This window comes from Rhineura floridana, chromosome 6, assembly GCF_030035675.1.
Source record: "Rhineura floridana isolate rRhiFlo1 chromosome 6, rRhiFlo1.hap2, whole genome shotgun sequence".
NCBI classification, from domain to species: domain Eukaryota; kingdom Metazoa; phylum Chordata; class Lepidosauria; order Squamata; family Rhineuridae; genus Rhineura; species Rhineura floridana.
The window spans coordinates 147,648,975-147,676,551 of record NC_084485.1 but is presented as its reverse complement, the minus strand read 5'-3'; the positions used below and the strand labels follow the sequence as shown (position 1 = coordinate 147,676,551).

Sequence of the window (27,577 nt, the reverse complement as noted above, 5' to 3'; positions counted from 1 at the left end):
ATGCCCACTGTGCAAGCAGAAATCCTTGTGCAAGTAGAAGCCCTTGCACTGGCTGTGACAGGACATGTTAGTTAGATACTGTTAGGTCCAAACCCAACACGCAATCCGTCACTGTCTACTCAGCTCACATCCACCCAGGAAGGTGCGGAGTTGAGAGCAATAACCCACTGCCAGAGATCAGGAAATAAGTTGCCAAAATTACCTTTGCAAAGGGGTCCCAAAACCTGCCAGCAAGTTGCCTTTCAGAAGTGGGAACCCCATTTATTGAAATACAGTAGATTATATAGATTCCCCAGTGGTTACAAAAATGGGGAGCAGACGTCATAAACTACAAGAAAAATAACTGTAGACAAAGTAACTTTTAGATATGTAAAGAGGGGTGCTTAAAGTAACAAAGCTAGGAACATCTTGCTTCTTTTGCAGACATTCACTTGCATAGTTTGTGCAACCTTGAGATAAGCGCTAGGAGCCAAAAGAACAAAGTACAGATAGGAAAAGGGGAGTATTGAAACAAGAGAGGCCCTTCAGTGGGGGATACATTCAGGTTACATTTCTGCATTTACAAACAGATACGTGTAGAAATCTATAGACATGTTAAAAGAAACATTAGCTTTCTTTGTGCTCAGGGTCAGCAATATGATACAATCTATAGGGTATTGATATTGAATGCATAAGGAAGGAAGGGAGTCATCTCCAGTTTATTCAGGCTTTTATTTACCCAGCCACCTGGAGTGTGGGGTCAGGTCAGGGGGAAATAAACAGATATCATGTTTATATCAACCTTCATTTTCTTAACCCAACAATACCACCTTTGACTTCTAAATGTGGGTGCTCACTGAAACATGAACTTATAAATGCTGCATTTTAAAATCACGTTTAGTAAGCTTAATAATTTCCCTTAATTTCTATAGAAATTACTTAGGCCTTGTTCAGACCAGTATTTTTTCTCTCTGGTATTAAAAGGGAGTGAGCTTTGGCCTCATACACACAACCGCTCCTTGCCCAGCTCTTCCTGGGCACAAAATAATATGTGAATTGGCTAGGCAATGATGAATTTGTAAAATATTTTTTAATGAAACCATTAAGATACCTTTTTAAATTTAAATGTATTTATTTATATTACATTTCTATCCCACCTTTCCTCCAGGGAGCTCAAGGTGGCATACATGGTTCTTCTCTCTCTATTTTATCTTCACAACAACCTGTGAGGTAGCTTAGGCTGACAGACTGTGACTGCTCCAAGGTCACCCAGCAAGCTCAATCTATCAATTTTGGTTTTTCTAAATTTCTCACTTTGGCAATCTCATTCAGGTCACCACACTTCTGCTTCAATTTGCAATGTTTTTAAAGACCTTACTAAAAATCATCTGCGTTCTCCTAATAAACACATTTTATACAATTTTGCCTAATATGCACATTTTGCAAGCAATTCCCTCTAATATAATGCATTTTGGTTTGTTATTTTCACCAACATGTACATTTTGGGGATGTGAAAGAATCTGCCAAACTCAGATTGAAAAATGGACTCCCCTGATTTGATCTGGGTGGATCATGACCTGGATTGGATCATGGTCCACTTTAGAATTCACAGTCCTGTGGATTCCTTTACAAAGTGGTCGTAGCTTCAGTATAGGTCATCTAGACGGTGCAGACCTCCAGCACTCCCTCTGTTCTTTTAACAGTAACCCCCCCCGCTTTTAAAAAAGCTGCAGTATAAATCATCCAGGTGACTGCATTCTTTGAATTACAAGAGCAAGATCTTCTGGGAGTGATGGGACTTGATGATAATCCATTGGGTTCAGAGGGAATTGTATGTCCCCATGTAAAATGCATTTTGGCATATAACAACAACAACAATAGGGCTATTCATGTTTTCTATACATTTCCCACTGAGGGCGATGGAGCATCATCAAATCCCATTGCTGTAGGAGGGGCTTGACACGCAGTGTCAAGGAGCCATGTGATGGCTGGATGATAGAGGCTGCACTGCAGTCCTCAGATGGCCTTGTAAATACTTTTATGGTTTAGCTTTTTAACATTATATTTCCATGTGGATTTTAAAGGATTTCCCCATTTAAATCTGCATGGAAACTGGACAGGGCAGACTTAATCCCCTTCCCTTGTAGAACTGGGACAGGATGCACTTCATGGGTCCATCTATCCCTAATTATACACACTTTGCCATAATATATGCATTTTAGTGCACATTATTCATTTGAAAAACTGCATCACAAAATTTGGGATAGTGCAAATTTGAAAGGATAGCTGTGTTTTCATTTGTTTCAGGAAGTGTGGATTAGGTTCACCTTAAAATGCAAACTGAACCAAATTTCTTTCCCATTCCTAGAACTGGCACAGTACAAGGTTCCTCTTTACCCAGAATCTCCGTCAGTCCTGTCTGTATAGAAAGCACACTCAGAGAGATCTCAGGGTCTTGTTCAAAATGGGTATGGATAATGGGGCCAAGGAAATTGCTAGTTCAAATGAACCCCTTTTGCAACAAGTAGAAAAATATTTGTCTGATGAGATCTTAGACAGGATAATAGCTTTAAACCCCTGATAACCAGGGGGGCTTCTATCATTCATTTAACCCCCCAAGCAGTTTTTCCCCCTTTGCCCTTTAATGTTTTTAATGACGATATCTTGGAAACTTTTGGCAGGTTGGGATCAACAGACTTGTTTGGCAGGATGGGGCTTACCTTGGCGGGTGCATATTACCTCCACTGTCAGTCAAGCGACTCACTTAGTCCTTGGCATGTTACAGCATATGTGCATGCAGTGGGTGTCTCTTGCAGTGTCTCATATGAGCATCTGCAAATGATTAGTTGACATACATTGTTTTTGGCTAGAAAACTATATAAGCTGTTGCCTTCAGAGGACAGGGAATTATTCTGGGTTTCAAGGAATGTTGAAACCAACAGGGTGTTGAAGTATTACTTGTGGTTCTCAAAATATGAGTTGAGTTCCCCGAGGAAGGCATTTCTAGGGTAAAACTTAAGGCCCTCCCTAGCCAGTCTGAGTCCCTTATTTTGTTTTTAATGTACTGAGTTGGCTGACAGTGCTGAGTGCCAATGAGGCAACCCATTTTTTTATGGACCTTTTTTCTTTATCTCTGGGACCCTTCCATTTGAATTACACTGCAGGATCCATGTGGCTCAGCAAATATTTTGCAATAGTTGATATATTTTGAAGCACATGCCATGCCAGCCCATAATGCAACAAGCAAATAAAAGTGTGCACAAACACTCCATATTTGAGGGCTCTGATTAGATTTCTCTGTCTCTTTTAAGCATGTACTGACAGTATCCTAGGAAACAGCTTGATCTAGAGCAAAGAGGAACTGCCAGGCTATAATCTATTGTTAGTTTCTGCCATTAGGAGCTAGTTTACCCAACTGCAATGTGGTAAATCTATTCCCCAATAATATGCCTTTGGATGGTAGGAAGAGGAAATTGCATCATTAAATGGCTTCCCCATATAAAACATTCCATGCACATATAAAATTAGCATTTCAGGGAAATAGGTCCTTGCCTAGCTTTCTCCCCGAGATGTTACCTTCCTAGTTTCAGGGATATTTTTTTCATAGGACAGCATCTGAACATGCAATGTTGAACATGCTGTGTTGAAAACTGATGCCCCTAAGTGATGAGGCACGCTACATCTATCGCAGGGAACTATTTTCTCCACACCCCTGCATATTATGGCTTTTGTTTTGTTTTTGCTATTGTGGTGATGTGGAGGAAATAATTTGTCCACAGAGGGAGCTTTTTACAATCCAAGCTGTAATTAAGCACTGGCTTTCTTTGCTTTTCAAGGCTTAATATTTGCTCTTCTTTGCATCTTGATTTTACTGTTTTCTTCTTTTGCTTCCTTGAAAACAGTCCCACCTGCAATTAAAGGAGGAAATGTTACCACTGAAGCGTCAACATTGCTGAACAGTGTAATAAAGCTGGAGTGTGAGACGAGGGGAATCCCAGTCCCTACAATAATGTGGTATAAAGATGGGCATCCAATTATGTCCAGCCCAGAAGCACTTTATCTGGAAAGGGGACAATTCCTTCAGATTCCTCGTGCTCAAGTCTCTGACTCTGCTAAGTATACCTGCCAGGCAACCAACGTAGCCGGAACCGCTGAAAAAATATTCCTAGTGGATGTTTATGGTAGGAAGGAGATGAGAAATAATATGTCAGTTGTTTTCAGATACGTGCTGCCAGGAAGCTTGGAGCTGATATATACAGTTGAACTGGGCCTGAAAGTGACCCCACCTCTGCCTGGCACCGTATGGACTGCCCTTGCCTCAGGCTTTCAGCTGCTTCATGGTTGAGCCATATTCATATAACAAGCTAAAGGGGGCAGTGGAGAGAGGGAGTTATTTAAAACATAATGTGGGTAAGATGGAGGGGGGAGTTGAATCCTGCCCTGCTTGCCTGCACTTTTTCTCCGAAATTGCTTCTCAGTCATTTTTCTCTCAGAGGGGATTACTTTCAGTCTCAAGGAGCATCACTAGATGTAGTATGTACAGGGGTTTAGCTCCATTCCCCCCTTCTGTTCACCTATGTGTACTGGCCAACCCTGTTGGATTCATGCTCAGACTCACTGGTGTGTTTTTCTCTGTTATATTTAATGTGAAAACTCAGTTTAGAGTGATTCATAGATCAGACTACAGATTATGCACAGCATAAATAGGCATGACTACTTAAGCTAAGACGTTGCCACAGCAATTAGACACATCTTTGAGACCCTTTAAGTAGGCTTGGGGCAGGCTGTCTTTATGCGTCAGGAATGTGTCTCTGAACGGGACTGTCTGTGCAAACAAGCACTCCTACAAAGAGTTTGAAAAGCTGGTGCTATCTGCTCATGCCTTCTCATCTGCCAGCATGTCCATAGACGTGGTGGTACTCCAACCAGATCCTCCTCTGACACCACCACTGGTTGAGCCTTCAAATCCTCTTCCTCTGGAAGAGGCACAAGTGGTGGTTTGAGTGACAAGGCAAGAGTAAGGGACCTGATCATTATCAGAGAGCACTTCTTCAGTTGTAACTGGAGCTAAGCGAGCAGAGCTGTCACTGTCTAGACTGCCAAAGCCATCCCCTGTTTCTGCTCCCTTCTGCTGCAGTCCCAGTCATCCTCCTCCTGATCACTCCCCCACGAACTCTCCATGGGGCCCGTGACATTGTGCTTGATAGCCCCCCTTATGCTACTTCCTTTTTATAAAGGGCTTAGACACGTTCACAGAGGATAAGGCTATCAATTGGTAGTAGTCATGATAGCTATGTATTACTTCCAGTATCAGAAACAGTATGTCTCTATCAGTTGCTGAGGATCACAAACAGTGGAGTACTGTTACACTCATGTCCTGCTTGTGGGCCACCAATAGGCATTCTGGTTGGCCATTGTGAGAGCAGGATGCTGGACTAGATAGGCTTTTAGCTTCACCCAGCTGGTTTCTTCTTATGTTCTTATGTTTTAATTTGATGGCAATCCAATTCTTACACATGGGTCTACCGTAATATCCAGATTGTCCATATACAATAACTGCTCCTGGGCATTGTTCAAGGAAAAGCCACAAGTGGGGAAGCAGCCCTAAATGATGCAAATGTTCAGCTTTCTCATTGGAAATTACTTTTTTTTTGCTTTTGGGGGGAAATCCAGTAACATATGACAGTTCTGATTTTTTAAAAGTTGTTTTTCCTACAAAAGTCAGTTTAACCAATAGATATCCTCACTTTGTGGTGTTGGCCAGCCCGAAAGTGTTGTCCAGGAAGACAACGCCCCACACTAAATATGGTTGGCCATACAAGATAATTTATTTGGGGCTGAGTTACATGGGATGGAACCAAATCAATGGATTTTCATAATACCTGGCTTGGACTTTTTAAGTGGTCACAAACTATCTTTCATCTCCCTTTTCTTTCAGTTCCTCCAGTTATTGAGGGTGACTCTGAAGCAATCCAGAACAAGCAGGTTGTTGCCGGCAGTTCTCTGGTACTGGAGTGTAACGCTGCTGGCAACCCACCTCCCCTGCTGACCTGGCTCAAGGATGGTGTTCCTGTGAAAGTGAGTGACAACCTCCACATTGTGTCAGGTGGAAGGAAGCTGGAGATCATGAATGCTGGAGAGGCTGACGATGGCCAGTATGTATGTGTGGCTACCAGCATAGCAGGAGAGAAGGAAATCAAATATGATGTGGAAATCCTAGGTGTGTAAAAGCATTTAAGCTATTTAACCAGTGCTATCAAATCTGTATTTCTGAAAAGTGAGAGTCGTTGGTTTATACTCGCTTTCCCCAACCTTGTGCCCTCCAGATGTTGGTCCCAGCCGGGATAGCAAGTGGTCAGGTGTGATAAGATTTGTAGTCCAAAACATCTGGAGGGCACCAGGTTTGGAAGACTGTTTTATTCATTACATAATTTCTCTGTCCTCCGTTTATGCTAAATTTGTAATGAACTGTTCTTGGCAATCTGCGTGACATGCAGATATTGTTATTGTTTGGAAACAATAGACATTAATGAAAAATTTGGCTGCTACACATTCACACATCACTTTAAACCAGAGAGAAACAAACCAGAAACCTGAGTTCAGACATAACCCTAAGCCAAACCATGGATTAGCTCCCAGCAGTGCAACAGCAGCAAAAGCAGTGAAAGAGCAAAGTGCCAGCAATTTTGGGAGTGAGCTCCAGCATGCTTTAAGTAAATTACTTAAAATGTAAACCAGGCCTTTGTCTAGAGTTCCCTTGGCATGTATCAGTCTATCATCATGTGATACCTTCAAGGTTGTAGCGATACTGAAATCTACTTGAAAGTTGATTGAAGTTGAAAAGTAGAAAGTTTTGGATTTAATTGATTTAGCATTTGGGGCCGGTGGACTGTTGCTACTTTGAAACTAGTGCTAATTTCTATGCCTTTGTATTAGCTGTTGAACATGTAAAGAAATTACAGATATTAGAAAGCTCTTAATGATCTCTTATCCAAGGAAACTTTGTGCCACTCAAGAAAGGATGGACCACGAAATAGTATTTAAAATCAATTGTTTTAATTCTGACAGTCCTTCTATTTGTGCTTCTGCTTTTACCTTCTTTCTTTGCAGTGCCACCAAGTATGGAGGGGGGAAATGAATCTACAGATTATATTGCTATTCTCCACAGTCCCCTAGAATTGGACTGTCCAGCAACAGGAATGCCTGTGCCAACAATCACGTAAGAAGCTGTAGGCCAATACAAAAAAAGAAACCCATGATTTAGAAAAATATTTTGGCTGGAAGTGCAAGTTAAATAGAGAAACATTTGATCATTGGTAGAAAAGGAAGGAGTAGAACCGTGGTGAAGTCGCCTTCTTTCTTTAGCGCAGGGATGAGGATCCCTTTTGGCTCCATGGGCCAGATCCTTATCCTTATCACATCTTAGCTTCATGGGCCAAATTTGACAGGTGGGCCTCTTGAGAATGCATGTGTCAAGATCAAGTCAGTGCTTCCTGTGGCCATATCTAAGCATTCTCTCCAGTTCAAGGTACTTGAGGTCAGTGGCCCGAGATGGAAGGTGGAGAACCTGGGGGAGCTGGAACCCAGAGTCTGAAGTATAGCATGCAGAATGCACTGCTCTGGGCAAAAGCAGAGGGCAGAATCCTTCCAGCCCTACAGGCCTCGCCAGTTCAGAGACCATACTGTTTTTCAGTGTTGGGGACTGATGTAGCACGGCCTTACTCGTTTATGCAGCTGAAGAGAGTTCTGTGGCCTGGGCACACACAATCCATGGTATCTCACTAGGTTAGGGCTCAGACTTTGAAGTTCAGCCTCTGGAACCTGTATAAGTCTGTGAATATTTTTGCACATATCTTACAATCCCTCAGTTTGTACAAATCCTTTAAAGATCTGCTTTCCATTCACTAGGTGGTTGAAAAATGGGCAGCCTGTTGAAGGAGGAGTTGGATATAAGATCTTACTGAATGGACGCAAGCTTCTCATCTCACGGGCTGAAGTGTCAGATACTGGCCATTATCAGTGTATAGCAGCAAACAAGGCAGGCGAAAACAAAAAGGAATTTGATGTAACTGTGCATGGTGCGTTGTTTCTCCAGGAAAGGAAACGGGAGGGGGAGAATTTATTTGAAGATATTTTCTTATCAAACAGCCTTAAATATGTTGTGGTTCTGCACAATACATAGTACCAGTATTTCAGGATTTTAAATTTCAGAATTTGAATTAAGATACTTTATGCTGTCCCCCCCCCAAAAAAAAATATAGGGGAAGTCATTAACATTAGTACCACTCTTTGTCTACCTGTTTTGCTCCAAGTTCTGAGTGATCCTAGGTCTTATGGGATGGAAGGGTGGGAATAAAACACCCAGTTGCCATTTTCAGTGGTAGCTGCATGCTTAATATATAAATTTGATTCACCCATAATGTAATTGTTTCTAAGAGATTCTTTCCTGCTGTCTGATAGCTATATGTAGGTCTATAATAGCTGGATTGTGTTGCTCCTGCATAAAGTTCTCTATTGCTTTTGTAGTCCCTCCAACAATCAAATCGACTGGGCCTTCTGAGAGATCTGTAGTGATACACAAACCAGTAACCCTTCAGTGCATTGCCAATGGTATACCCATCCCTTCAATCACGTGGTTAAAGGATGGTCGGCCTGTAAATACAGCTAGAGAAAATATCAGAGTAAGTATCAAGAGTCAGATCATCCACAGTGTTAAATGTGGATACCAATTTTTATGCCAGTTCTAGGAGAACAGAGATACAAAACAGGTCAGGTGATTGGACAGAGCTCTCTAGGTGCAGGACTGTACAAGCTTTTGAGTTGCATGGAATTCTTCAACAGAATGGGAAAAAAAGTCTTGTTTTTATATAGTCAAGCTGGTTATCAGCACAAATGTTTTACACATCTCAGTTTCATAGTCTCCTATTAATCGTTGTTTTCCCCTTGATATAAGACATATGACACACTGTGTAGTCAGGCTTAAAAATGGAACATCATTAACAGTCGTGGCCCATGTGGTAGGGAAGATCTGTGGAGCCACCTTCCCATCACCAACATCCCTGCTGCTTGCCTGGGTGGGGCGGGGCAGGGCAGCACCAGGGCAGGGGCTGTGCATGTGCAGTGGCAGGAATGCCGGATTGGCCAGCAATGCTTCCACATAGCCCCTCAGGCCCTGCCCTAGCCTGGTTCAGGTAAGCAACAGGGGTGCTGGTGTGAGCAGGGTGGCTCTGTGGCTCTGCCCCAGCAAACGCACCACTACTGATTACTAATATAATTTAAATGTAAAACCTGTTTTCCAGTGTACTATAGATCATGTTTAATAGGCCAGTTTTTCTTTTAGGTAAGTTGGAATAAAGGGAGGGAAGCAAAGCTCCATGGTGGGTCATAATAATACACACAAATTAGAATCTTGTCTTTCGTAATTAATTTTGGTAATCCTCATAACAAGCCAAGATTGAAAAACAAACTATGCCCTAATTCATCCACCTAGAACCAAGCATGCAAATGAATTATATCTATTTATGCATGATCATTTTTCTAACGGTTGAACTGGAATTTTAGTAATAGGATTTTGGATTTTTGAGTCAAAAATCCAGAAAGTAACCACCCTGAATATAAAGAAGGAAAGTAGGACCTTTTACAGATTTTTCTGATAATATCTATATTCTATTGGACATCTCCTTGAATGCATTCATCATTCTAAATGTTGCTTGTAATTTGTTTTGCTCTGGAGCAGCTGGAATCCTCTGGGCGCATTCTGCAGATTGCCAAGGCCTTAATGGAAGATGCTGGCAGATACACCTGTGTTGCAACAAATGCAGCAGGGGAAGCCCAGCAGCATGTCCGGCTGCACGTGTACGGTAATGGCTTTCCTGACTCTGACTAGTAGCCAGTAGCCTATTGATTGTGCTAGCTCCACAGATGCATGCACTCATATTCATTTCCTGGCTCAGCCCCTGTTATTTTGCAAGTGTTTTAGGTTATCGTGTTAGCTTCTCACACCTCCAGTAGGTTTTAAGATGCATCCTTTCCTTACAGACATTAGTTTTGTAAATGAGCCTACAAAAAGATGATCATATATGATGATTCAGGGCCAGCTTTGATGTGATGTTTTCTGGACATAATAGTGTGGCAACCTGGCATGGCAGGCATCACACATCTCAATTATATTCAGATCATGTGACCAATATTCTGCTTGTCACAGAAAAATGGCAATGTTCTCTGCTCTTTTCCCATAGGAGGGCTGGCCCTATGAGAGAATCTTCCATCTTTCAAATTATGGGAAGGCATCTTTTTAGCTTGGAGTTGAATTTCCAGTGAACTTTGGAAATATCTATTTTGTTTTCATTTTACTGAGTTTTGTGGGTCTCCTTTTGTTTGAATTTGGGCCCAATACAGAAAGGTCAAGAAAAGGTCTGAGAGTCACTAGGTCTGTCCAGAGGTCTTTTCTTGATGATGTGCAGCTTCCCTAAGTGTGTAAGAGTTGATCTTGGAAGATTATGGAAACCGCATTCCCATTCTCATGCCTAGTACTTTCCCTGTCCCTATTTGTGCAGCATGAGGCAACACAACATCTGAAACATCCCAGGGAGGAAGTGAGAAACCACTGCAGTTCTCTCAATACTCAGGTCTTACAAATGTGTTCTCAGCCTGAATGTTATGCCTGGGCCTTACTTTTATCCAGATGAATCTGCTGCTGAAAAAAATGGTTTTTTAAATTGTTAATAATGTCACAGAAACTAGTGAACTGGATAAGCACAGAAAAAAGCCTTCGTGTTGTGTGGCTGAACAGCTAAGACCATAATTTTCTATTTTTTTTTCCAGAGCCACCCAGTCTGAAGGACGCAGGGAAGATGATAAATGAGACTGTGGTTGTGAACAATCCATTACAACTGGAGTGCAAAGCATCTGGAAATCCATTGCCAGGTATATATACTCTTAGCAATTATTTCTCATAATTGTAAATTTTAAATTTGGGTGAGTGGGAGGACAGTTGCTGCATCTTATTCTAGAGCAGTTCCATAAAACACAGTGGGATTACACTTGCAGTAGATGTGTTGTGTAGCTCATGTGCTGCAAACCCATCTATGTTATATTGTATTTGTTGCAGTGAAATTTCTGATACTGGTTGACTGAGCTGCTGTGAATGCACAGAATGTTCACGAACATTCCAAATGCTTGGAAAGCAAAGCTGTTAAGGGTGCTTGCAATTCAGATTCCAGTGGAAAAGGGAAAGCTGTGAGTTTGACCAGGGTTAAAAGCACACATGCGTCCCAGGGACAGAAGCAGTTTTGTGATGCAACCTGGGGCCTGGGGAGGGTGCAGAAACAGGCAGTGCAGCCAGTATGCCTGCATATGCAAATATGTGCTACATTAAGTGTGCTGTGTTGTCTGTGTTGTCTGGAGTATTTCTACCCTGTGTGCATAAGGCTTCAGAGTCAGTTTTCCCTCAGAGTTTTTGTTCTTAAGAGTTGGGGATGGATCATTAACAGCAGCGATTCATTTTAACTAAGTGAACACTTCCTTGTGACAAGAAACCCTTCAGACTAGATTTGCTGATTAACCACATGGCATGCACAGGGCTGCTTCCTACATTATGCAGTCAAATGCATGGGCTGCAGGAGTGAGACTGAAGAAAGAAATGGGTTGCTTTTGAAGCAGCTTTCTTGATTGCCTTGGCAGAGGTAACGTTCTAAACACTTTGACCGAACTGAATTTCCCTTGGGGCTTGCTCTGCTTTTGCTGGCTCCTGCTTCTTGATCATTCTTTCTCACCCTTTAAATGTAGAAACAGATTTGCAGGATGAGCTTGTTCACATATTATGCATGTCACTGGATGACCCAACACTTGGATTTGTGAACTGGCATTGAGCCCATCCAGACCGCTACTTTATTGCAGGTGTATGCAGCAGCATGTCACCAACACATTAATAGAGGATTTGAAGTGGATTTGTACTGGACCATCCATTCATCATCCTGTTTTATCAGTTCTGTGATGCTTCCCAAATGTTCCTGCATGATTGCGTCCACACTTTAACTCTGCCCGTTCCATGGTCCATGTTCCCACTGTCCCCAATTGCTCATTTCCACAAAACTTTATCTAGTATCTGGCATTAAGAGGAAATATGTGGGAATGGTTATGTCACAACAAAAGGGATGCATTTCAACACATTGCCAAGGTGCTTTTGCACTATAGTGCATTAAAAGCGGGAGTGAAAAAAGAACTATAGCACAAAAAATTAAGGGATTTTAGCAGAAAGCTACAGGACATACACTGATTGCAATCAAAGCAGTATCACCACCTCCAGACTTTTGCAGGTGCAAGTGGTATTGAAAGTGCGATGAAGTATATAACTACCCCGATAGCAACATGAGCAGAAATCGTAATGAATTAAAATGAATTAAAAAAAGATGCTTGGAGGGGCCCTCTATTGAAAATAACAAGTTTTGTCTATGATGCTTGATCTGTACTGTCTCATGCCCACATCCATGCCATTATTTAATGCTATAAGATTCAGATGTTCTTCCTCCCTCCTTTAATTTTTTTAAAATCTTAAATAGAAATAAACAAAAATTATTGGGGTCAAGTCTCTAAGTAGTATGTGCAGTCAGTGTCCCCATCAGTTTAACACAGCTACAGCAAAGGCCAATCAATATTATGAAATTATACAAATGCATCCCTCCAAAAAAAAGTATTGGTAAATTGGGGGATGTATTTCTTCTTTATGATGATTTAATAGGGTTGGGTGAGAAATTTGATTCAGTTCGCATTTCATGCTAAATCTATCAAATTCACACATTCCAAAACAATATGAGAAGTGACACACAGCCATCCTTCAGAATTTACAGTTATCTGAATTTTGCAGTGTATTTCACCAACCAATGTTTACAAAAATGCATATGTTAGGGGAAAGTGTGCATAAAGATAAATATATGAGTGAAAATTACAAAAATACATTATATAATAAGACATTGCTTACAAAAATGTGAACATCAGTCAAAACAGCCTACAAAAATGTGTTTATTAGGAGAAATTTGCACTAAAATACTGGAGGACTTTCAGGAGAATTTTTTTAAAAAAAACAAATTGCTACAGAAATGTGGAGAACTGCATTTAAGATGGGAAAAACAAGAAACTGAGAGAAGCAAAATTGACAGACCTTTCCCTCCCTACGATGTACAAACACAAAAGAGAACCATGTTGCATGAAATTCATCCTGCTGCATTTCTCCCTGGCCCACTCTACAACTACCTGTCAACGTCTCAGCTAATGCCATTTCTTTCTCTGAAAGATTCCTTGAACTTCTCATCACTCCTTGGAGCGGGGAGCAAAACAAACTATTTTCATGTTGTATAATTTTAAAATATCCTAAATAATATGGAAAGAAGTACCTCTCAGGAGGAACTTTATGGCAAGGGGGAGACCAAACTAGCCCCACCCATCAGCCAGTGAAGGAACTGCTGCTCCAATGCTTGTTGTTCTCTTCCCACCCCTTTCCTTTTTCCTTTCATGACATGTCTTGTGAGCCTGCAAGCAGGTGCTATCTTACCTTTGAATTAGACATGCAGTGCTTAGAAAAGTTAAGGTGCTTTATAAGTGTTAAATCATAAATCATAAGTAGTATAGACTGCTGTACGAGTGATATTCCACAGCATACTGTGAAGGGGAATAAGCAAGTGGCAAATGAGGAGACCAAGAATAGGTGGGCCACCAAGCCTACTTGAAGATGCAACCTGATGGAAAATTTGTGTTCTACTGCTAAGCTTGTTTGCATCTCAAAAGTGAGAAAGAATTCCTTTTTATCTTCATCCACCCATGCCAGTGGTTGGAATAACAGAAAGGTTCTTTTCATCCTTTGCTTTTCATTATGGGTTATCTGCTGCAGAGCCACACAAAAAGTGTCTGTTTTACCTTTGGGGCAACTATAATGACATGGGAGACATTTGAATAAAAAGGTACTAGACAATTTCCAATATTCTCTTGTGTAGATTAATGCAGAACAACTAGTTCTATACCCCCCAACCTTTTTTGTCTTGTTTCACTTTGCAGTTATCACATGGTACAAAGATAACCGCCCTCTCACCCATACGTCCAGCATCAGTTTCTTGAACAGAGGGCAAGTTGTACAGATTGATGCTGCCCACATCTCCGACACTGGCCTTTATAAATGCGTTGTGGTGAATGTAGCAGGAATAGCTGAGCTGTTCTACAGCCTCCAGGTTCACGGTACATGTTGCTTCTCATAGAAAGATAGCTTGGGGGAAAAAATACCTCTCTGCATTTCATCTGTTATTTTCTAGTTTTATTGCATCCATTTAATACCTTCCTTGTACTCGTTAAAATCATTTCCCATGGGAAATGTAGAGAAAATTGGGTGGAAAGCTCAGTTTTGTAGCACTGACAACAATTTAAAACGAGAAAATACTCAATTCTGCAGTGTTCGCTTAATAGAATTGTGCAATCTAATAATGCCTGGAAGATAGATCTGTTTCAGCAAACCAAGGTATTTATTTCATTGCCGCTACTCTTTCAGTCAGGTGGTCTTCAGCCTTTTCATACCCATGAGCCACTTTTAACCTCATCCTTCCAGAACAAAAATACATTCACCATTTAGCAAAAGACAGCCAGAGAGGTTTTTTAAAAAACAAAATGTGTATTTAGCTGTCAATCAAAGGGGTAATGCTTATACACTTACCATGCGACTTCTGTGGCATCAGCGCTAGAACAACAATAGACTAATGGAAAGTCACTCTCAAAAAACAATGATCTTTTCAAGACTTCAGATGCACTGCCACCTTAGATAGTTATATTTGTACATATTCAATAAAGTCTTTGAGAGATGAACCTGCAAGTCCAGTGCTAAAATTTGGCATGCTGGCTTGTAAGAGTTACATTCTCCCACTGAGCCAAACAAAAAATTATGTGCCCAGTTGCCTTTAATATTAATGGACCTATAATGACTTGGAGCAGTTCATTTCCTTGGAAGCTGCTGTGGCTCAAGATACAGCCAACAGTGGGTAACTCCACCCAACTCTTAATTGCCAGGAAATGTTTGGTGCTAAGGATGTTATCTGTGGTTCTAAGCCACAAATGCGGTGGGGGGAGAACCACCAAAGTTTAATCCCAAAGCTTGTGTAAAAAGTACCATTAAAAAGGGGGGCATATGAAGTTTTTGTAAGTACTACACAAAACTAGCAAATATCTGTCATTATGACCAGCAGTGTGAGTGTAGTGGAGTTTGTATGTTGTGAGGACCCCTGCTGCATTGTATGGCAGCATGGCTCTGGAGAGCCTAAGAGTGATACTGCCACTTGCCACAGTAGCAAAATATATTTTAAAAATAAATAGAAGCCTCTGCATAAGTCCCCTTCCCTGAAGGTTTAAAGAATCCACTAGCCTACCCCTGAAAAGTACTGAAAGTGCCTCTTCATTTTTGCAGCCAGAGAAGCTGCGAAGGTGGGGAGGCACATTCATCCCAATAGTTTTAAAAAATCCCCTTCATAAAACATATCTTCGCACTATTAAAGGATACACACAAATGAAAAGATACAGATCAGAGTTTTGAATACTTAATATTTTTCTTCCTTTCAGTTTCACCGTCCATTTCTGGCAACAATGAAATGGTAACTGTTGTGGTGAATAATCCGGTTAGATTGGAATGTGAAGCCCGTGGCATCCCTGTTCCCATTCTGACCTGGCTGAAAGATGGTAGCCCTGTTTCTAGTTTCTCAAATGGACTCCAGGTACTTTGGTGCTAATGTTAATACTTCTGTGTCCCAGGACTGTTTAAACTTTGTGGGGCTGAAGGCTGAAGTTAAAGTTGGGGGAGGGTTTCGGAACCCATCACACTCCCAATGATGAGGAGCATGATGGTATCGGATTCTGAACTGTAATCAGGGTTGTAATTAGGCATGAAAATAAACAAGTTCTTTCTGGCAGTTTAGAGAAATAGCTTGTTTAACCAAGTACAGTTTCAAACCAAGCCTAGAGGGGTTCATCTGTCGTTAGATATAGTGAGTTGTTAACAATTACATTAATAAAAATAATCTGATATTAGTAAGTGCAAAATAGCAAGACAATGACAGAAATTTTAGAGGTTTGTGGGGTTCTTGTGAAGATAAAACCATATCGCACCAGAAAGGTGCATTGTGTGATTAATACACCTTGATATAATTATGCTGGTCAGTTGCAGAATGTTCTGAATTGTTTGAATTCATGCCACTTATTGACAATTTTACTCACTTTTTAGATTCTTTCTGGAGGTCGCATCCTGGCACTTACAAGTGCACAAATCAGTGACTCGGGAAAGTACACGTGTGTTGCTGTAAATGCTGCAGGGGAGAAACAAAGGGATATTAGTCTCAGAGTTTATGGTGAGGATTCCTGACAACTTTCCTAAATGCAAACACTGAAAGAATTGCCAAGGCCTGAAATAATGTCTCTTGATGGTTTAGAGTAGAGGTCTTCAATGTGGTGCCCATGGGCAACATGATGCCCTCAGACACCTCTCTTGGTACCCACCAAGGCCCTCTGCCTCTCCCATATTTTGGTCTTTTTTAGTGGATTGTTTTTGGCTCGTTAGAGAAGTTGCCTGTTTTTTGTGGGGGGAAACTTGCTCTTTTTGTCTGTGCTTTATTTGTTTTGGGATGTGTGCATGTATTTTGCCTGTGTTTTCCAGTAAGGGGGGGTGGGCTGTTCTGAGCATTGCCAGTTGGTGCCCACGAATGTGTCTTAGTTCATTTTCTTAAACTTTAAAAGGTTGGGGTCCCTGCTTTAGAAATTTTCAATGTGGTTTATGATGCCCCTCTTGCACCCTATACATTATTGAACTCTCTTCAGAAATACATGGTGCTCATAGTTTTGTGCTCATATGCATGTTTGATAGTTGGTTTTTGTGGAACATACAGCATGGGGGCAGATTTGTGGATGCATTATATCCTTTTGTTGTCATATTCAGATTACACATTTTTAGAACATACACCTTGCCAGAAATGCAACATTTTTTTCTAATTTTTCACATTTTAGTGTCTAATTTTTCAGATTTTATTGTCTAACTGAGGTGGCATTGACATTTTCAGGGCCTAAGTATGTGTTAGGGTATCTGCAGAGTGGAGAATTTGGGTCTCCATCTCCTTTGATTTGGCAACCCTGCAGTAGGGAGTAGCATTTAAATGTGTTGTGTGCTTCCTCCTTATTAAACATACAGAACATTATTGTTGTTGTTCTGCTATTGTTTTTATTAATGTTTAAATAATAATACTATTATTAAGTGTCCTTTATGAGATTCTAGGTGTGAAAATAATTCACATTCATATAAATGCCATATATTTAAACAAACACATCAAACAAAATAAAGAGCAAACTGAAAATATAAAACTAAAGAACAAAAACAGTTTGAATTCAAATTCTGTCTGAAATGCCTGGTCGAGCAAGAAAGTCTTAACCTGAAGCTGAAAAGATTGTAATGTTGTCATCAGATATGTCTCCTTCAGGACAGCATGCCAAAGTTGGTGTGCTACCGCAGAAAAGGCCTCTTTGTAACTACATAACAAACCTCTGTTAAAATCTTAAGAGTTGTAAACTGACATCACCTGTCCCAGAGCTATGCAACATAGATATGCAAATGTTTTATTCATATTCTGTAGTGTACATTGAAAAGACATTTAAACATTAGTGTGCCACGCCGGTGAAGGACATCTTTGGTGGCAATTGCAGGTGATTAGTTTTAGGAGCAGGCATACATTTCATGACCATTTGTTATGGCAGGAGGTGGCTGTGATGTTCCTATATATTAGTGTATATATGGTAAGTGCTGGTTGTTTAGAGTATACATGGTAAATAGTGAAAGAGGAGGGGGAGTGAATGGGCAATAGAATGCTTGATGATTGGCTGAATGTTTAAAATGGCTGACAGTATAAATGAAAGGATGACAGGTAAATCTGGGTGGATGTGAGGTGGTGAATTGTGGAATCTGGGGGGAGAAGAGAAAGAGTGGATTGCTTGGTGGGGTTTGAGAGAGTTGTTTGCCAGGAGAGAGTGGAGAAGGAGGGAGGTGGAGTTCGGATTAGTATTGAGTAAAACCATATGCTTATGTGCCTTAAGAAGAAATCTTGTTAATCTTGTTAGCTTTGTTATCTGTAATAAATACTTAATTTGGTTTACCAAAGGCCTGATCCTTGGCTGGGGTTTCACAGACCAGAAGGGAGGGTAAGGTAATGACCAAGGCTGAAGGGGAACTGTAACAAATGGTGGCAGCGGTGAATAGAATAACAATACCAGTATTCAGAGTCTCTGGGAATACTAGTATTGGGACGTTACTGGTGGTTGCCTAGCAGGGGGATCTGTTGAGATCTGTGCTAGAGCGGGGAGAGAAACCATAAGAGAGTGCGGTCCGGACTGGTGGAGTCCCTGGTGGTGCCTAGAGACAGGCAGTAACCACGAGCAGGTAGGAACCTGACAGGGAGAGCCAGGGAAGGAGCGTCACAGTGGCCACAAAGAAACTGCCCCAAAAATGGAAAAGTGGAGAGGTATTTTTTTTAACAAAAGCTTTGCACCAGTCATGGGAACAATTCAGCAAACAGCACTTTTGGGCATGTTCTGTTCCTCCCAATATTGTGGGGGGGCAACCGAGAAGTTACCTATGGAGCATCTGCAAGCAGCACAGGATTTAAAATCCCCCACCTCTCTCAGGCACATTGTAGGCAGCCACTTGGCTAACTCTGGTCCTTGCATGGGAGGTCAGGGGCATTCCAGGAAGCCTTGTATGCTACATTGTGCCAGAGACTGGCACAAAACACTTTAAAAAGTGAAGGGAGGGGAGGGAAAAATGAGCAGAACTTACCCACCATATAATATAAGATAAGAGCAAACAGGAACCCCCCTGTAATTCCACACACAAACCTTCACTGATTTATTTTTGCCCCCTGTGAAATTAGCAAAAAATACACCATGATTTCTCAAAAGGCAAAGAGTTATGTGAAATGAGATTTAGGGGAGGTTCAGCACAGCACTGGTTAATACAGACGTTACTCACTAGTTGCTAGGGTTGCTATGAATTGCAACATTTCAAAATAAGAAGTGATGATGTAGGTATGTTTGCTGAGACATACTTGTAGATGGTTAGCACATTACTCTTGTATATGTGTGGGGGTGGTGGCTTCAGACATGACTTCAGACTGTTCAGCTAAAACTCTAATGTGTGAATATTAAATGTCATACTTGCAAACACATCTATGGTACAGGCAGTGGAGGCTGGTGGTTCTGTTGTCAGTGGGGCAGTGAATCTGCTCTGGGTAGTTCAGACTAAAATCCTGAGTGGATTTACTGCTCCACTGACATCGGAGCCACCAGCCTCCACTGGGTACAGGAGCACTCATCAAAGAGCCAGGATTGAATGTCTTTGAATGCATTTCAGTTCATTTGAGGAGGAAATGGAATTTGAAGGAAAATGTTTGCAAATAAGTCATCTTCTAGGAGTAATGCATTCAATGTTTTGTTCCTCAAGTGTAAAGAATCATGGCCTTTTAAAAATTCTAAAAAAGGGAGTAAGATAAGCCAGGAAGTTTCATACAATTAAAATACTTTTTATCCACAGAAGCCATATTTTTCTCTAAATTATTTCCATGCTATGCAATCAACTGTTCTGCTTAATGCTTCCTATGCTAAGAGAAACAAGGCAATCTTGATGACTTTTTAAATGAACAGCATTGTTGATATACATTATACTACAAAATGAAGCCAATTTAATCTTCTGTTTCCTAATTAACTAAATATTTATCTCTGAAAAAACGCTGCACATTCTGAATGTATACCTCTTGTTTCCATCTTCTCTGTTTTCTTCTCTGTTTTCTTTAAATGTGACACATCATTTGTTCATAGTTAAGGGTATTCACATTTAATTTTAAAAGCCCATGTTTCTGGATGAACAGTTCAAGGGTAATACTACCAAGTTACAGAGTACTTCAAAAAGGCAAAGCTAAGAGTGGTGTGGAATCTGGTTTTTATTTTTTAGAAACAGTTTCACACTAAATGGTTAATGAAATCTGCTGGCAATTGGATGAAAGAAAAATCCACATGTGTATTAAGGTCAAATTCATGTGTGAAGTAACACAGAACCGATTGCAGCATAATCAGGGTTCTAAATAATGTCGGGAGCCTCCATAAGTAGAGGAGCTTCCCAGCTTCATAACCTGCAAATCAAGGAGAGCAGTAAATGGGATTAAAATAATGTGCTCCTGCTGTTGTTGGTGGTGAGGGGCTTGGCAGTGTGCCCCCCCTCCCCCTCACATAATTGTTTACATGCAGGTCATGGGTTTATAGACATGAAGCAATTGAGTTAATTTGGATATTAGAAGTTGAAAATTCAGCATTACTTAGATAATAGAAGCAACAGTTTTGGGGAGAAAAATGGGGCAGGGAGGGAGAGTTGTACAATGAAAGAATTCGTACAGAAAAACAGCCTTAATTAGAGGTTCTTTATGGGAGACTAATAAGCTTTCAGAGTTCTTGCCTATCCTCGGTTCTGTGACCAGTGACAACAGGCCACTGCTTTGTAGAAGGTACTGCCTTCCTTTGCTTCAGTAACAAGAGGTGACATTAAATCTCAAACCGTTTCTTCCTTCAGTTCCACCAAACATTATGGGAGAGGAACAGAATGTCTCTGTGATCATGGGAGAAGATTTAGAACTCCACTGCCAGAGTGATGCCATCCCCCCACCCACCCTAACGTGGCTGAAAGATGGTCAGCCATTGCTGAAGAAACTGGGCCTCAGCATTGTGGAAGGTGGAAGTGTGTTGAAGGTAAGTTAAAAAGAAAAAAAAGCTTTCATCTCATAGGTCTTTCACAGTGAAGGCTGGTCAGGGTAAGTGGGGCACTGCCCCACCAACCTCAGTCTACCCTCCGCCAACCCCCACCTGCCTGCCCTCTTCCTTACAACTAATCCAGGGGTTGGCTCTGCCTGTCACCTTTCCCTTCCTCCTCAGTCTTAGTGTTGCCCCTTGTAGAACTCAACAGGAAGGAGGATGGGGGCAAATTGAGAATTACTTGGCTCTGCCTGTCACCGGCTCTGGCTGTGCCTACTGTTGGTCTCCTCACCTTCTGCCCTGCCAGCCCCAATTGGCACCAGCCACCACTGGTCTTTCATCCTTATGATCCCTGCCATTAATTACACAAGGGCCACTTGGTGCTCTGACTCTTGACACTAAGGGTGCCTCCAAACAGTCACTCTTCCGCACGAGGGATTCAAGCACATACTGGGAAATTGAGGTTTGTGCAATTAAAGTGGGTTAAAGCATTCTGTTGCCCTAGTGCAACAAATCCACTTAAAAAAACTTTCTGCAGTTAGGAAAGTGACAGGGAAATACACTGAAAAGCGTGGAATGAATGAATGATTAACAGGAAGATGTATAAACACCAGAAGCAAATCAGGATGTCTGCTCAGTAACCTCCCTACAAACAAATCAGAATAATTTGTGTCCACCAAACAGCTTGGGGGCAGCTTATCCATAGGTAGATTCTACATGACTAGAAGCTGTGTTTTAAATCACCCACCCAACCAGCCAGTCAGGGCTGATATTGTTGGTCTTTCCCAGGGAATCAGCACTCTAGGCCCTGTGCCTGTTGGAGAGAAGTCTCTGGTGTGAGATAGGCAAAATCCTCTGTGGAATTTTGTCAACTTACTGAAATTAATTGACTTCTGTAGAATTGCTGCAGAGGTTTAGGCTCATTAAGACCATCCAAGCTTGCACTGAATTTCATTTCAGGTCAAATTCTGTGACAATTTAAGAAAGTTTGAAACCCTGTTGAATAACTTTTCTAATGTTACTGAAAATCTTTGCTTCCCTCAAAATTCCTCCATGAGTCTATGTCACATATAGTATATGTTTCCCTCCACTGACTTCCTAGTTTAATCTTCTTTTTTAATCTTTAAGTTTCTTCATGGTCTTGCCCATTCCTATCTCTCTTTGTTGTCCTCTCTTTCCCTTCCCCTCAGTTCCTCCGTTGCTCAAACACTAATCTTCTTATTAAATCACTCTTCAGCTGTTTCTCATTTCCAAGCATTCTCTCTTTGTGATCGCTCATGCATGGTACTGTCTCTCCCTAAATATTTGGCTATTCACCTCTTAGTCATGCTTTAAGAAATGATTAAAACCTCATCTTTTGTCCTTGATGTTTATTTCCTACTCCTAGGTTGCTATTGTCAGAGCTGGCTCTTCCATTAGGTACAATGAGATAGCAACCTGGGTGTCATGAAAAGACAGACAATTATTTTATTTATTATTGTTGTAATTGTATAGCTCGGGGGGGGGGCACTGTGGGATTTACTGCCTCAGATGCCAAAATAATGTGACGGGCTTTGGGTGCTATGTGCCCCTTGAACAGAGAGTTAGGAGAGTGCCATTTGTTACTCCACTTCAGGCAGCAGAGTGTTTTGGATCAGCCCTGGACTGCATTCACACCATACATTTAAACCACTATTATTCCACTTCAAATAGTCATGACTTCCCCAAAGAATCCTGGAAAGTGTAGTTTGTTAAGGGTGCTCAGAGCTGATAGGAGACCCCATTCCCCTCACAGAGCTACAATTCCCAGAGTTCCCTGGGAAGAGACACTGATCGTTAAACCATTCTAGGAATTGCTTCCTAGAGGCAAAACTTGGTGGTAAGTGTAATCACAAGAACTTCTTTCTAGCTGATGGATCACCAGCTTTTGCTGTACAGGATGGTAGAGAGAATACTTTATATATTTTCTGAGGTAGGAAAAGTGGAAAACAATGCTTTTCAGTAAGCCTCCCCAATAAGCTTCAAAGGCAGTGAGTAAAGTTGCAAGTAAGGTAATGCTATACTGTGATGCATACATAACTGATTTTTTTAAATTGCTAGATGAAAGAAGTGCAAACTCAAGACACTGGACGCTACACTTGTGAAGCCACAAATGTGGCTGGGAAAACAGAAAAGAACTACAATGTCAATGTGTGGGGTAAGGTTTCCAACCTTTGCAGTCATTCTTATAAAGAACAAAACTGCAGGCATGAATGAAACAGGTGCTACTGGGAAACCTAGGTGCATTTTAGGAAAGGGATTTAAGAAATCTGCATAACCACAATTGTGCTGCAGTTCCAGAGACCTGTTTTTCCAATACTGGATGTTGTGTCTGTACTTTAAACCCTGAGAATTTTGGTTCATTTCCTGGCCTCTTGGATGTGAAACAAAGAGGTTTGAGCCTCTGATGCTAGAATGGATTTGGGTAATTTTGCCAGGGACCCAGGATCTAATGCCATCAGGGATGGATGAATCTGACAATTATGGTTTCTTTCAGTTTCATTTTCCCAATTTTTGTGATTTTTTTAAAAAAATGCCCAAACATTCCTATACATTTTCCCCAAAATATACTTTTCTGTGTGCAATTTTGCCTAATAGATAGATTTCCCCTGATGTCATGCATCTTTATATGCACTTTTGTGTGCACTTTCCCCTAATAATCACATTTTTGCATGTGCTTTTGGCTGAGAGAAGCACATTACAAAATTCAGAGAAGTGCAAAGTTTGAAGAATATCTGCATTTTAATTCATGTATTGGTTCAGAAAGAGTGAAATTGGTAGCCTTACATTATAATGCAAACCAAACGTATTTCTCCTATGTCCCTTATTATGCTACACAATCCCCGAAAACAAGTTAAAGCAAGCTCCAATTGCTGGAAGATTAATGTATTGCCTGTTGAAGAGGTGGTGGCATCTAGTGGTTGATATGGATCTTGTGTCAGTTTGGGTTTTCAGTTGGCTAGAGTTTGCCAGTGTGCCAGAGCATAACATTAGGAAAAATGCACTTTCCCCTGTCATCTCTGACAGGAGCTGTGCACATAAATCCTTCTATGTGTTGGCCTGGCTATTATGATCCTTCCATCCACCTCCCCCAGAGCTTGGAAAAGTTTCTTTTTTTGAACTACAACTCCCATCAGCCCAATCCAGTGGCCATGCTGGCTGGGGCTCATGGGAGTTGTAGTTCAAAAAAAGTAACTTTTCCAAGCTCTGACTATTTTCCATAGGAGGTGGGCCATCACTGCGGGTAATAGTTCCACCTATCGTGCGAAGGCAAGAATGTTTTTGAAGTCAAGACTAGGGGCATCAGGCCCCTCCCACTCTCCAGTTCATTCTTGCCTTCGTACGAACAAGATTGAGATCTATATAGCGTAGCATTTAGCTAAGTTCTTTTTGGTGTTTGTTTGTGTGTTTGTTTGACAGGGTGCGGAGGTATTGTTTCTTGTGTGTCTCCCAAGTGTCCTCCTCCCCTCCGTCTTGTGTTTAACTGCGTTTAACTGCTTATCCGATTTCTGGGGACTTTTCTTGGGGAACTTTTTCCCTTGCCTGGGCAGTTTATTTCCTCTGTTGGATTACTCCCCAGCTCTTAGAGAGACCGCGGCTGCGGATTCTCTTCGTCCTTTCACCCCTTTTTTAAAGCTTTTCTTCTTCTCCTGGGCTCTGCCGCTTCCCTCGGGAGCTTGCGGCTGCTAGTGGCTTGCCTTGCTGGGCTGCATTTAGCCGCGCTCCGTGATGCTCTCTGAAAAACCGCGGCTGCGGTTCTTCTGATCTCAGCGGGAGCTTGCGGCTGCGGCTCCCGGCGTTACCCCGTCACCTTTTTTAGCCTGCCCGGGTCCGGTCTCGCCCCCTGAAGCCGGCGGCTGCGGATCTCTCATTAGCGCTTTTACTTGAGCTCACCCTCGCTCCGTGGCTTTAATTTTCCCACCGCGAAGAGCTTTGCAGACGGCGGCGGCGGCTGCCTTTCCCCTTCTGCCTGTTTCCTCCTTGGGGTTTTTTAGAGCCGCTAGTACGGCTATCGGCCCTGCGGCTCCTCCGGCGAGACTGTGCGGGGCAGCCCTTCCCCCAGTTCGTTTCCAGACGGCCGCCATTGCTCCTTCTCTCTCCGCCATTTTTGTTCATTTTTTCCCGCTCTTTTTTCCGGGTGCCATTTTTTGAATTCAAATTTCCCGCCTTTTTTGTTACCCTTTATTAACCAACAGATACCTTCCCTGCAGGCTATCTATCTGTATGTGTGTTGTATGCATGTTGCAGGCAGACTTACACAGGGCTGACTTACACACAAATTTACTGTGGCTGTATCACCAAGTCTGAAGCTTTAATTTCTGTGGCTGACTCACACAAATCTACTGTGATTGTATTATCAAGGCTGGAGCTTTAATCCTAGTGGCTGGATTGTATTATCAAGGCTGGAGCTTTAATCTTAGTGGCTGACTTGTACTAAATCTGATTATATTGGTATATCCTGCCCCCTCTGTGGCCGTGTACCACTTGTACTAAATTTGATTTATATTGGTATATCCTGCCCCCTCTGTGGCCGTGTACCACACCTGAAATCCAGCCTACAACACTAATCTGAGTGTACCAAGTCTAAAATACAGCCTATATCATATTAACGCTGATACCTTAGTGCATCCTGCCCCCTCTGTGGCAGTGCACTTAGCCATCTGCCAGTGTATCCTACCCCCTCCGTGGTCGTACGCTGTGCCAGTTCGGGTCTTTACATCCTGCCCCCTCTGTGGCCGTGTACTGCACCCAAGTTAATATAAGATGGCAGAACAGCCAGGCATGTCGCAATCATCCAATATGATGCCAGATCAGCCAGGCATGTCACAAACAGCCAAGCCACAACATTCTAAGGCGACTAAGACCAGACATGTTAAAGCACTGGCTAAGACAAAACATCTTTCCAGCCATAGCAAACCAAAGCGCCCACGTTATGTCTCTGTGCCAACCACCACCACAGCACCTCAGGCACACATAAGCGATATACTTCATTCCCCTGCTGCTTCCTCTAACGAGGAAGAATTTGCTGGCTTTCCCGCTCAGTGTTCGCCTAACGAACCTCCCTCCGTTTTACCGCCTCAAACATCTGTTCCAATAGCTCCTCAGGCACAAACATCTGCCACATCCGGGCTGCAGCTGTCTCCTGATTTCCTCTCCCAACTTCAAGCCATGCTGGCATTTTTCACCCAAATGCAGTCACTACCACAAGTTCCTGCCATACCTCAACTCAACATGGACCAACGTGCGTGTCATGAAGCTCATCCTTCCTGTTCACCAGATCCCTTTGACGTAGCCAGAGGCAGATGTATTGACGAAGCCTCGTATGCGGAGGAGTCAACCTTCACTGACCATGTTGAAGGAGATGACTGGAGCGACTATTCAGATCATGAGGAGGATACATCGTATCGTTTGTTTAATGCCTCAGACTATCAGCCGCTAGCACGCAGGGTAGTTAATACTCTTGGTCTCCAGACTGCGCCTTCAACTTCTTCCGCTCTAGCTATCAAAGGGGCCAAGGTCCTCAAATCCCCTGCACCTACTGAACACTACATCCCGGTGCCGGACCCAATTGCCAAATTGGCCTCTGAAGAATGGGCTCATCCATTCCAAGCTCGACGCTTCAAGAACCTGGCTGACAGGCTTTACGCCCTAGCTCCGGACTTTGCCACCAAGTTAGACATCCCTGGCATAGATGAACCAATCGCTTGCCTCGTTTCACGATCTCTTTTGCCCAGGGAAGGGGAATCCCAACTAAAGGACACTACTGAGCGACGAATAGACTTCGCCCTCCGCAAGAATCACGAGGCCACTGCCCTCTCCATGCGTATCTCCGCTTCAGCCTCCATTTTCTCCAGAGCATCTATGATGTGGCTGGATGATCTTCTAGAGGACACTAACCCTGATCTTGTCGCCCTCAGAAGAGCACTATTGAAGTTGCGTAAGACAGCAGCTTTTGTGGCCGATGCCACTTTGGATGCCACTCTATTAGGGGCACGAGCCATGACGGCTCAAATAGTCTCTCGACGCACCCTCTGGCTTCGCCACTGGCAAGCTGATTCAGCGGCCAGAATGAATCTGTCCAGGGCTCCTTACTCCAGATCTCTACTCTTCGGCGAGGAAGCTCTAAAGGCAGTGCTGGTTGATCCAAAGGACGCCCACAAACCGGTTCTGGCCACTGTCAAGAACATCGACCACAGGCCTTTCAGGCGATTTCCTTCCTTCCATTCTAACCAGCCCTTTCGAGGAACGCGGCCAGGAGGACGAGGCCGCGACTTCAGATCCTATGACCCCACTTCATTCAGGGGCTCCTGGAACCAACGCTTCCAGGGCAGAGGTCAGTATCAAGGGTGCAGGGGCAACTCATCGTCCTCATATAGGGGAGGTCCTCGCCAACGCAAACAGTATTAACACACTGCCCATAGGTGGCAGATTACTTCATTTTGGAGACCGTTGGCTGCGCCTCACTATGGTCTCCCGGATCAGGGAGCTTTTCAGTCATGGCTATGCCATAGAGTTTTGGGCAATCCCATCAGACAGATTCCATCTGTCCCCTTGCCCAAGGGTACGAGCCAGGCACAGAATCATGCAGACAGCTATACAACACCTCTTGGACATAGCGGCAATAGAGCCAGTCCCCACAACTGAGAGGTCGGAAGGGGTGTACTCCCTCCTATTTGCTGTGCCAAAACGAGATTTATCATGGAGGGCGGTATTGGACCTCAAGTTTGTCAACCGTTTTGTAACATATCGCAGGTTCAAAATGGAATCACTCCACTCC

At 42.5% G+C, this 27,577-nt stretch overlaps 1 protein-coding gene across 7 annotated transcripts in view; it reads left to right on the top strand.

The window, feature by feature from the left end:
• The window catches only part of HMCN1 (hemicentin 1), a 393,372-nt gene that overhangs the window by 185,256 nt on the left and 180,539 nt on the right, over positions 1-27,577 (top strand). For all 7 annotated transcript variants that reach the window (XM_061634028.1, XM_061634030.1, XM_061634029.1 and 4 more), the window contains 12 exons: positions 3,882-4,160; positions 5,918-6,199; positions 7,090-7,198; positions 7,888-8,057; positions 8,506-8,660; positions 9,716-9,839; positions 10,804-10,905; positions 14,029-14,205; positions 15,571-15,722; positions 16,229-16,352; positions 20,603-20,778; positions 22,861-22,957. In XM_061634028.1, coding sequence (XP_061490012.1) covers positions 3,882-4,160; positions 5,918-6,199; positions 7,090-7,198; positions 7,888-8,057; positions 8,506-8,660; positions 9,716-9,839; positions 10,804-10,905; positions 14,029-14,205; positions 15,571-15,722; positions 16,229-16,352; positions 20,603-20,778; positions 22,861-22,957 — 1,947 coding nt within the window. The remainder of the gene's footprint in view (positions 1-3,881; positions 4,161-5,917; positions 6,200-7,089; positions 7,199-7,887; positions 8,058-8,505; positions 8,661-9,715; positions 9,840-10,803; positions 10,906-14,028; positions 14,206-15,570; positions 15,723-16,228; positions 16,353-20,602; positions 20,779-22,860; positions 22,958-27,577) is intronic.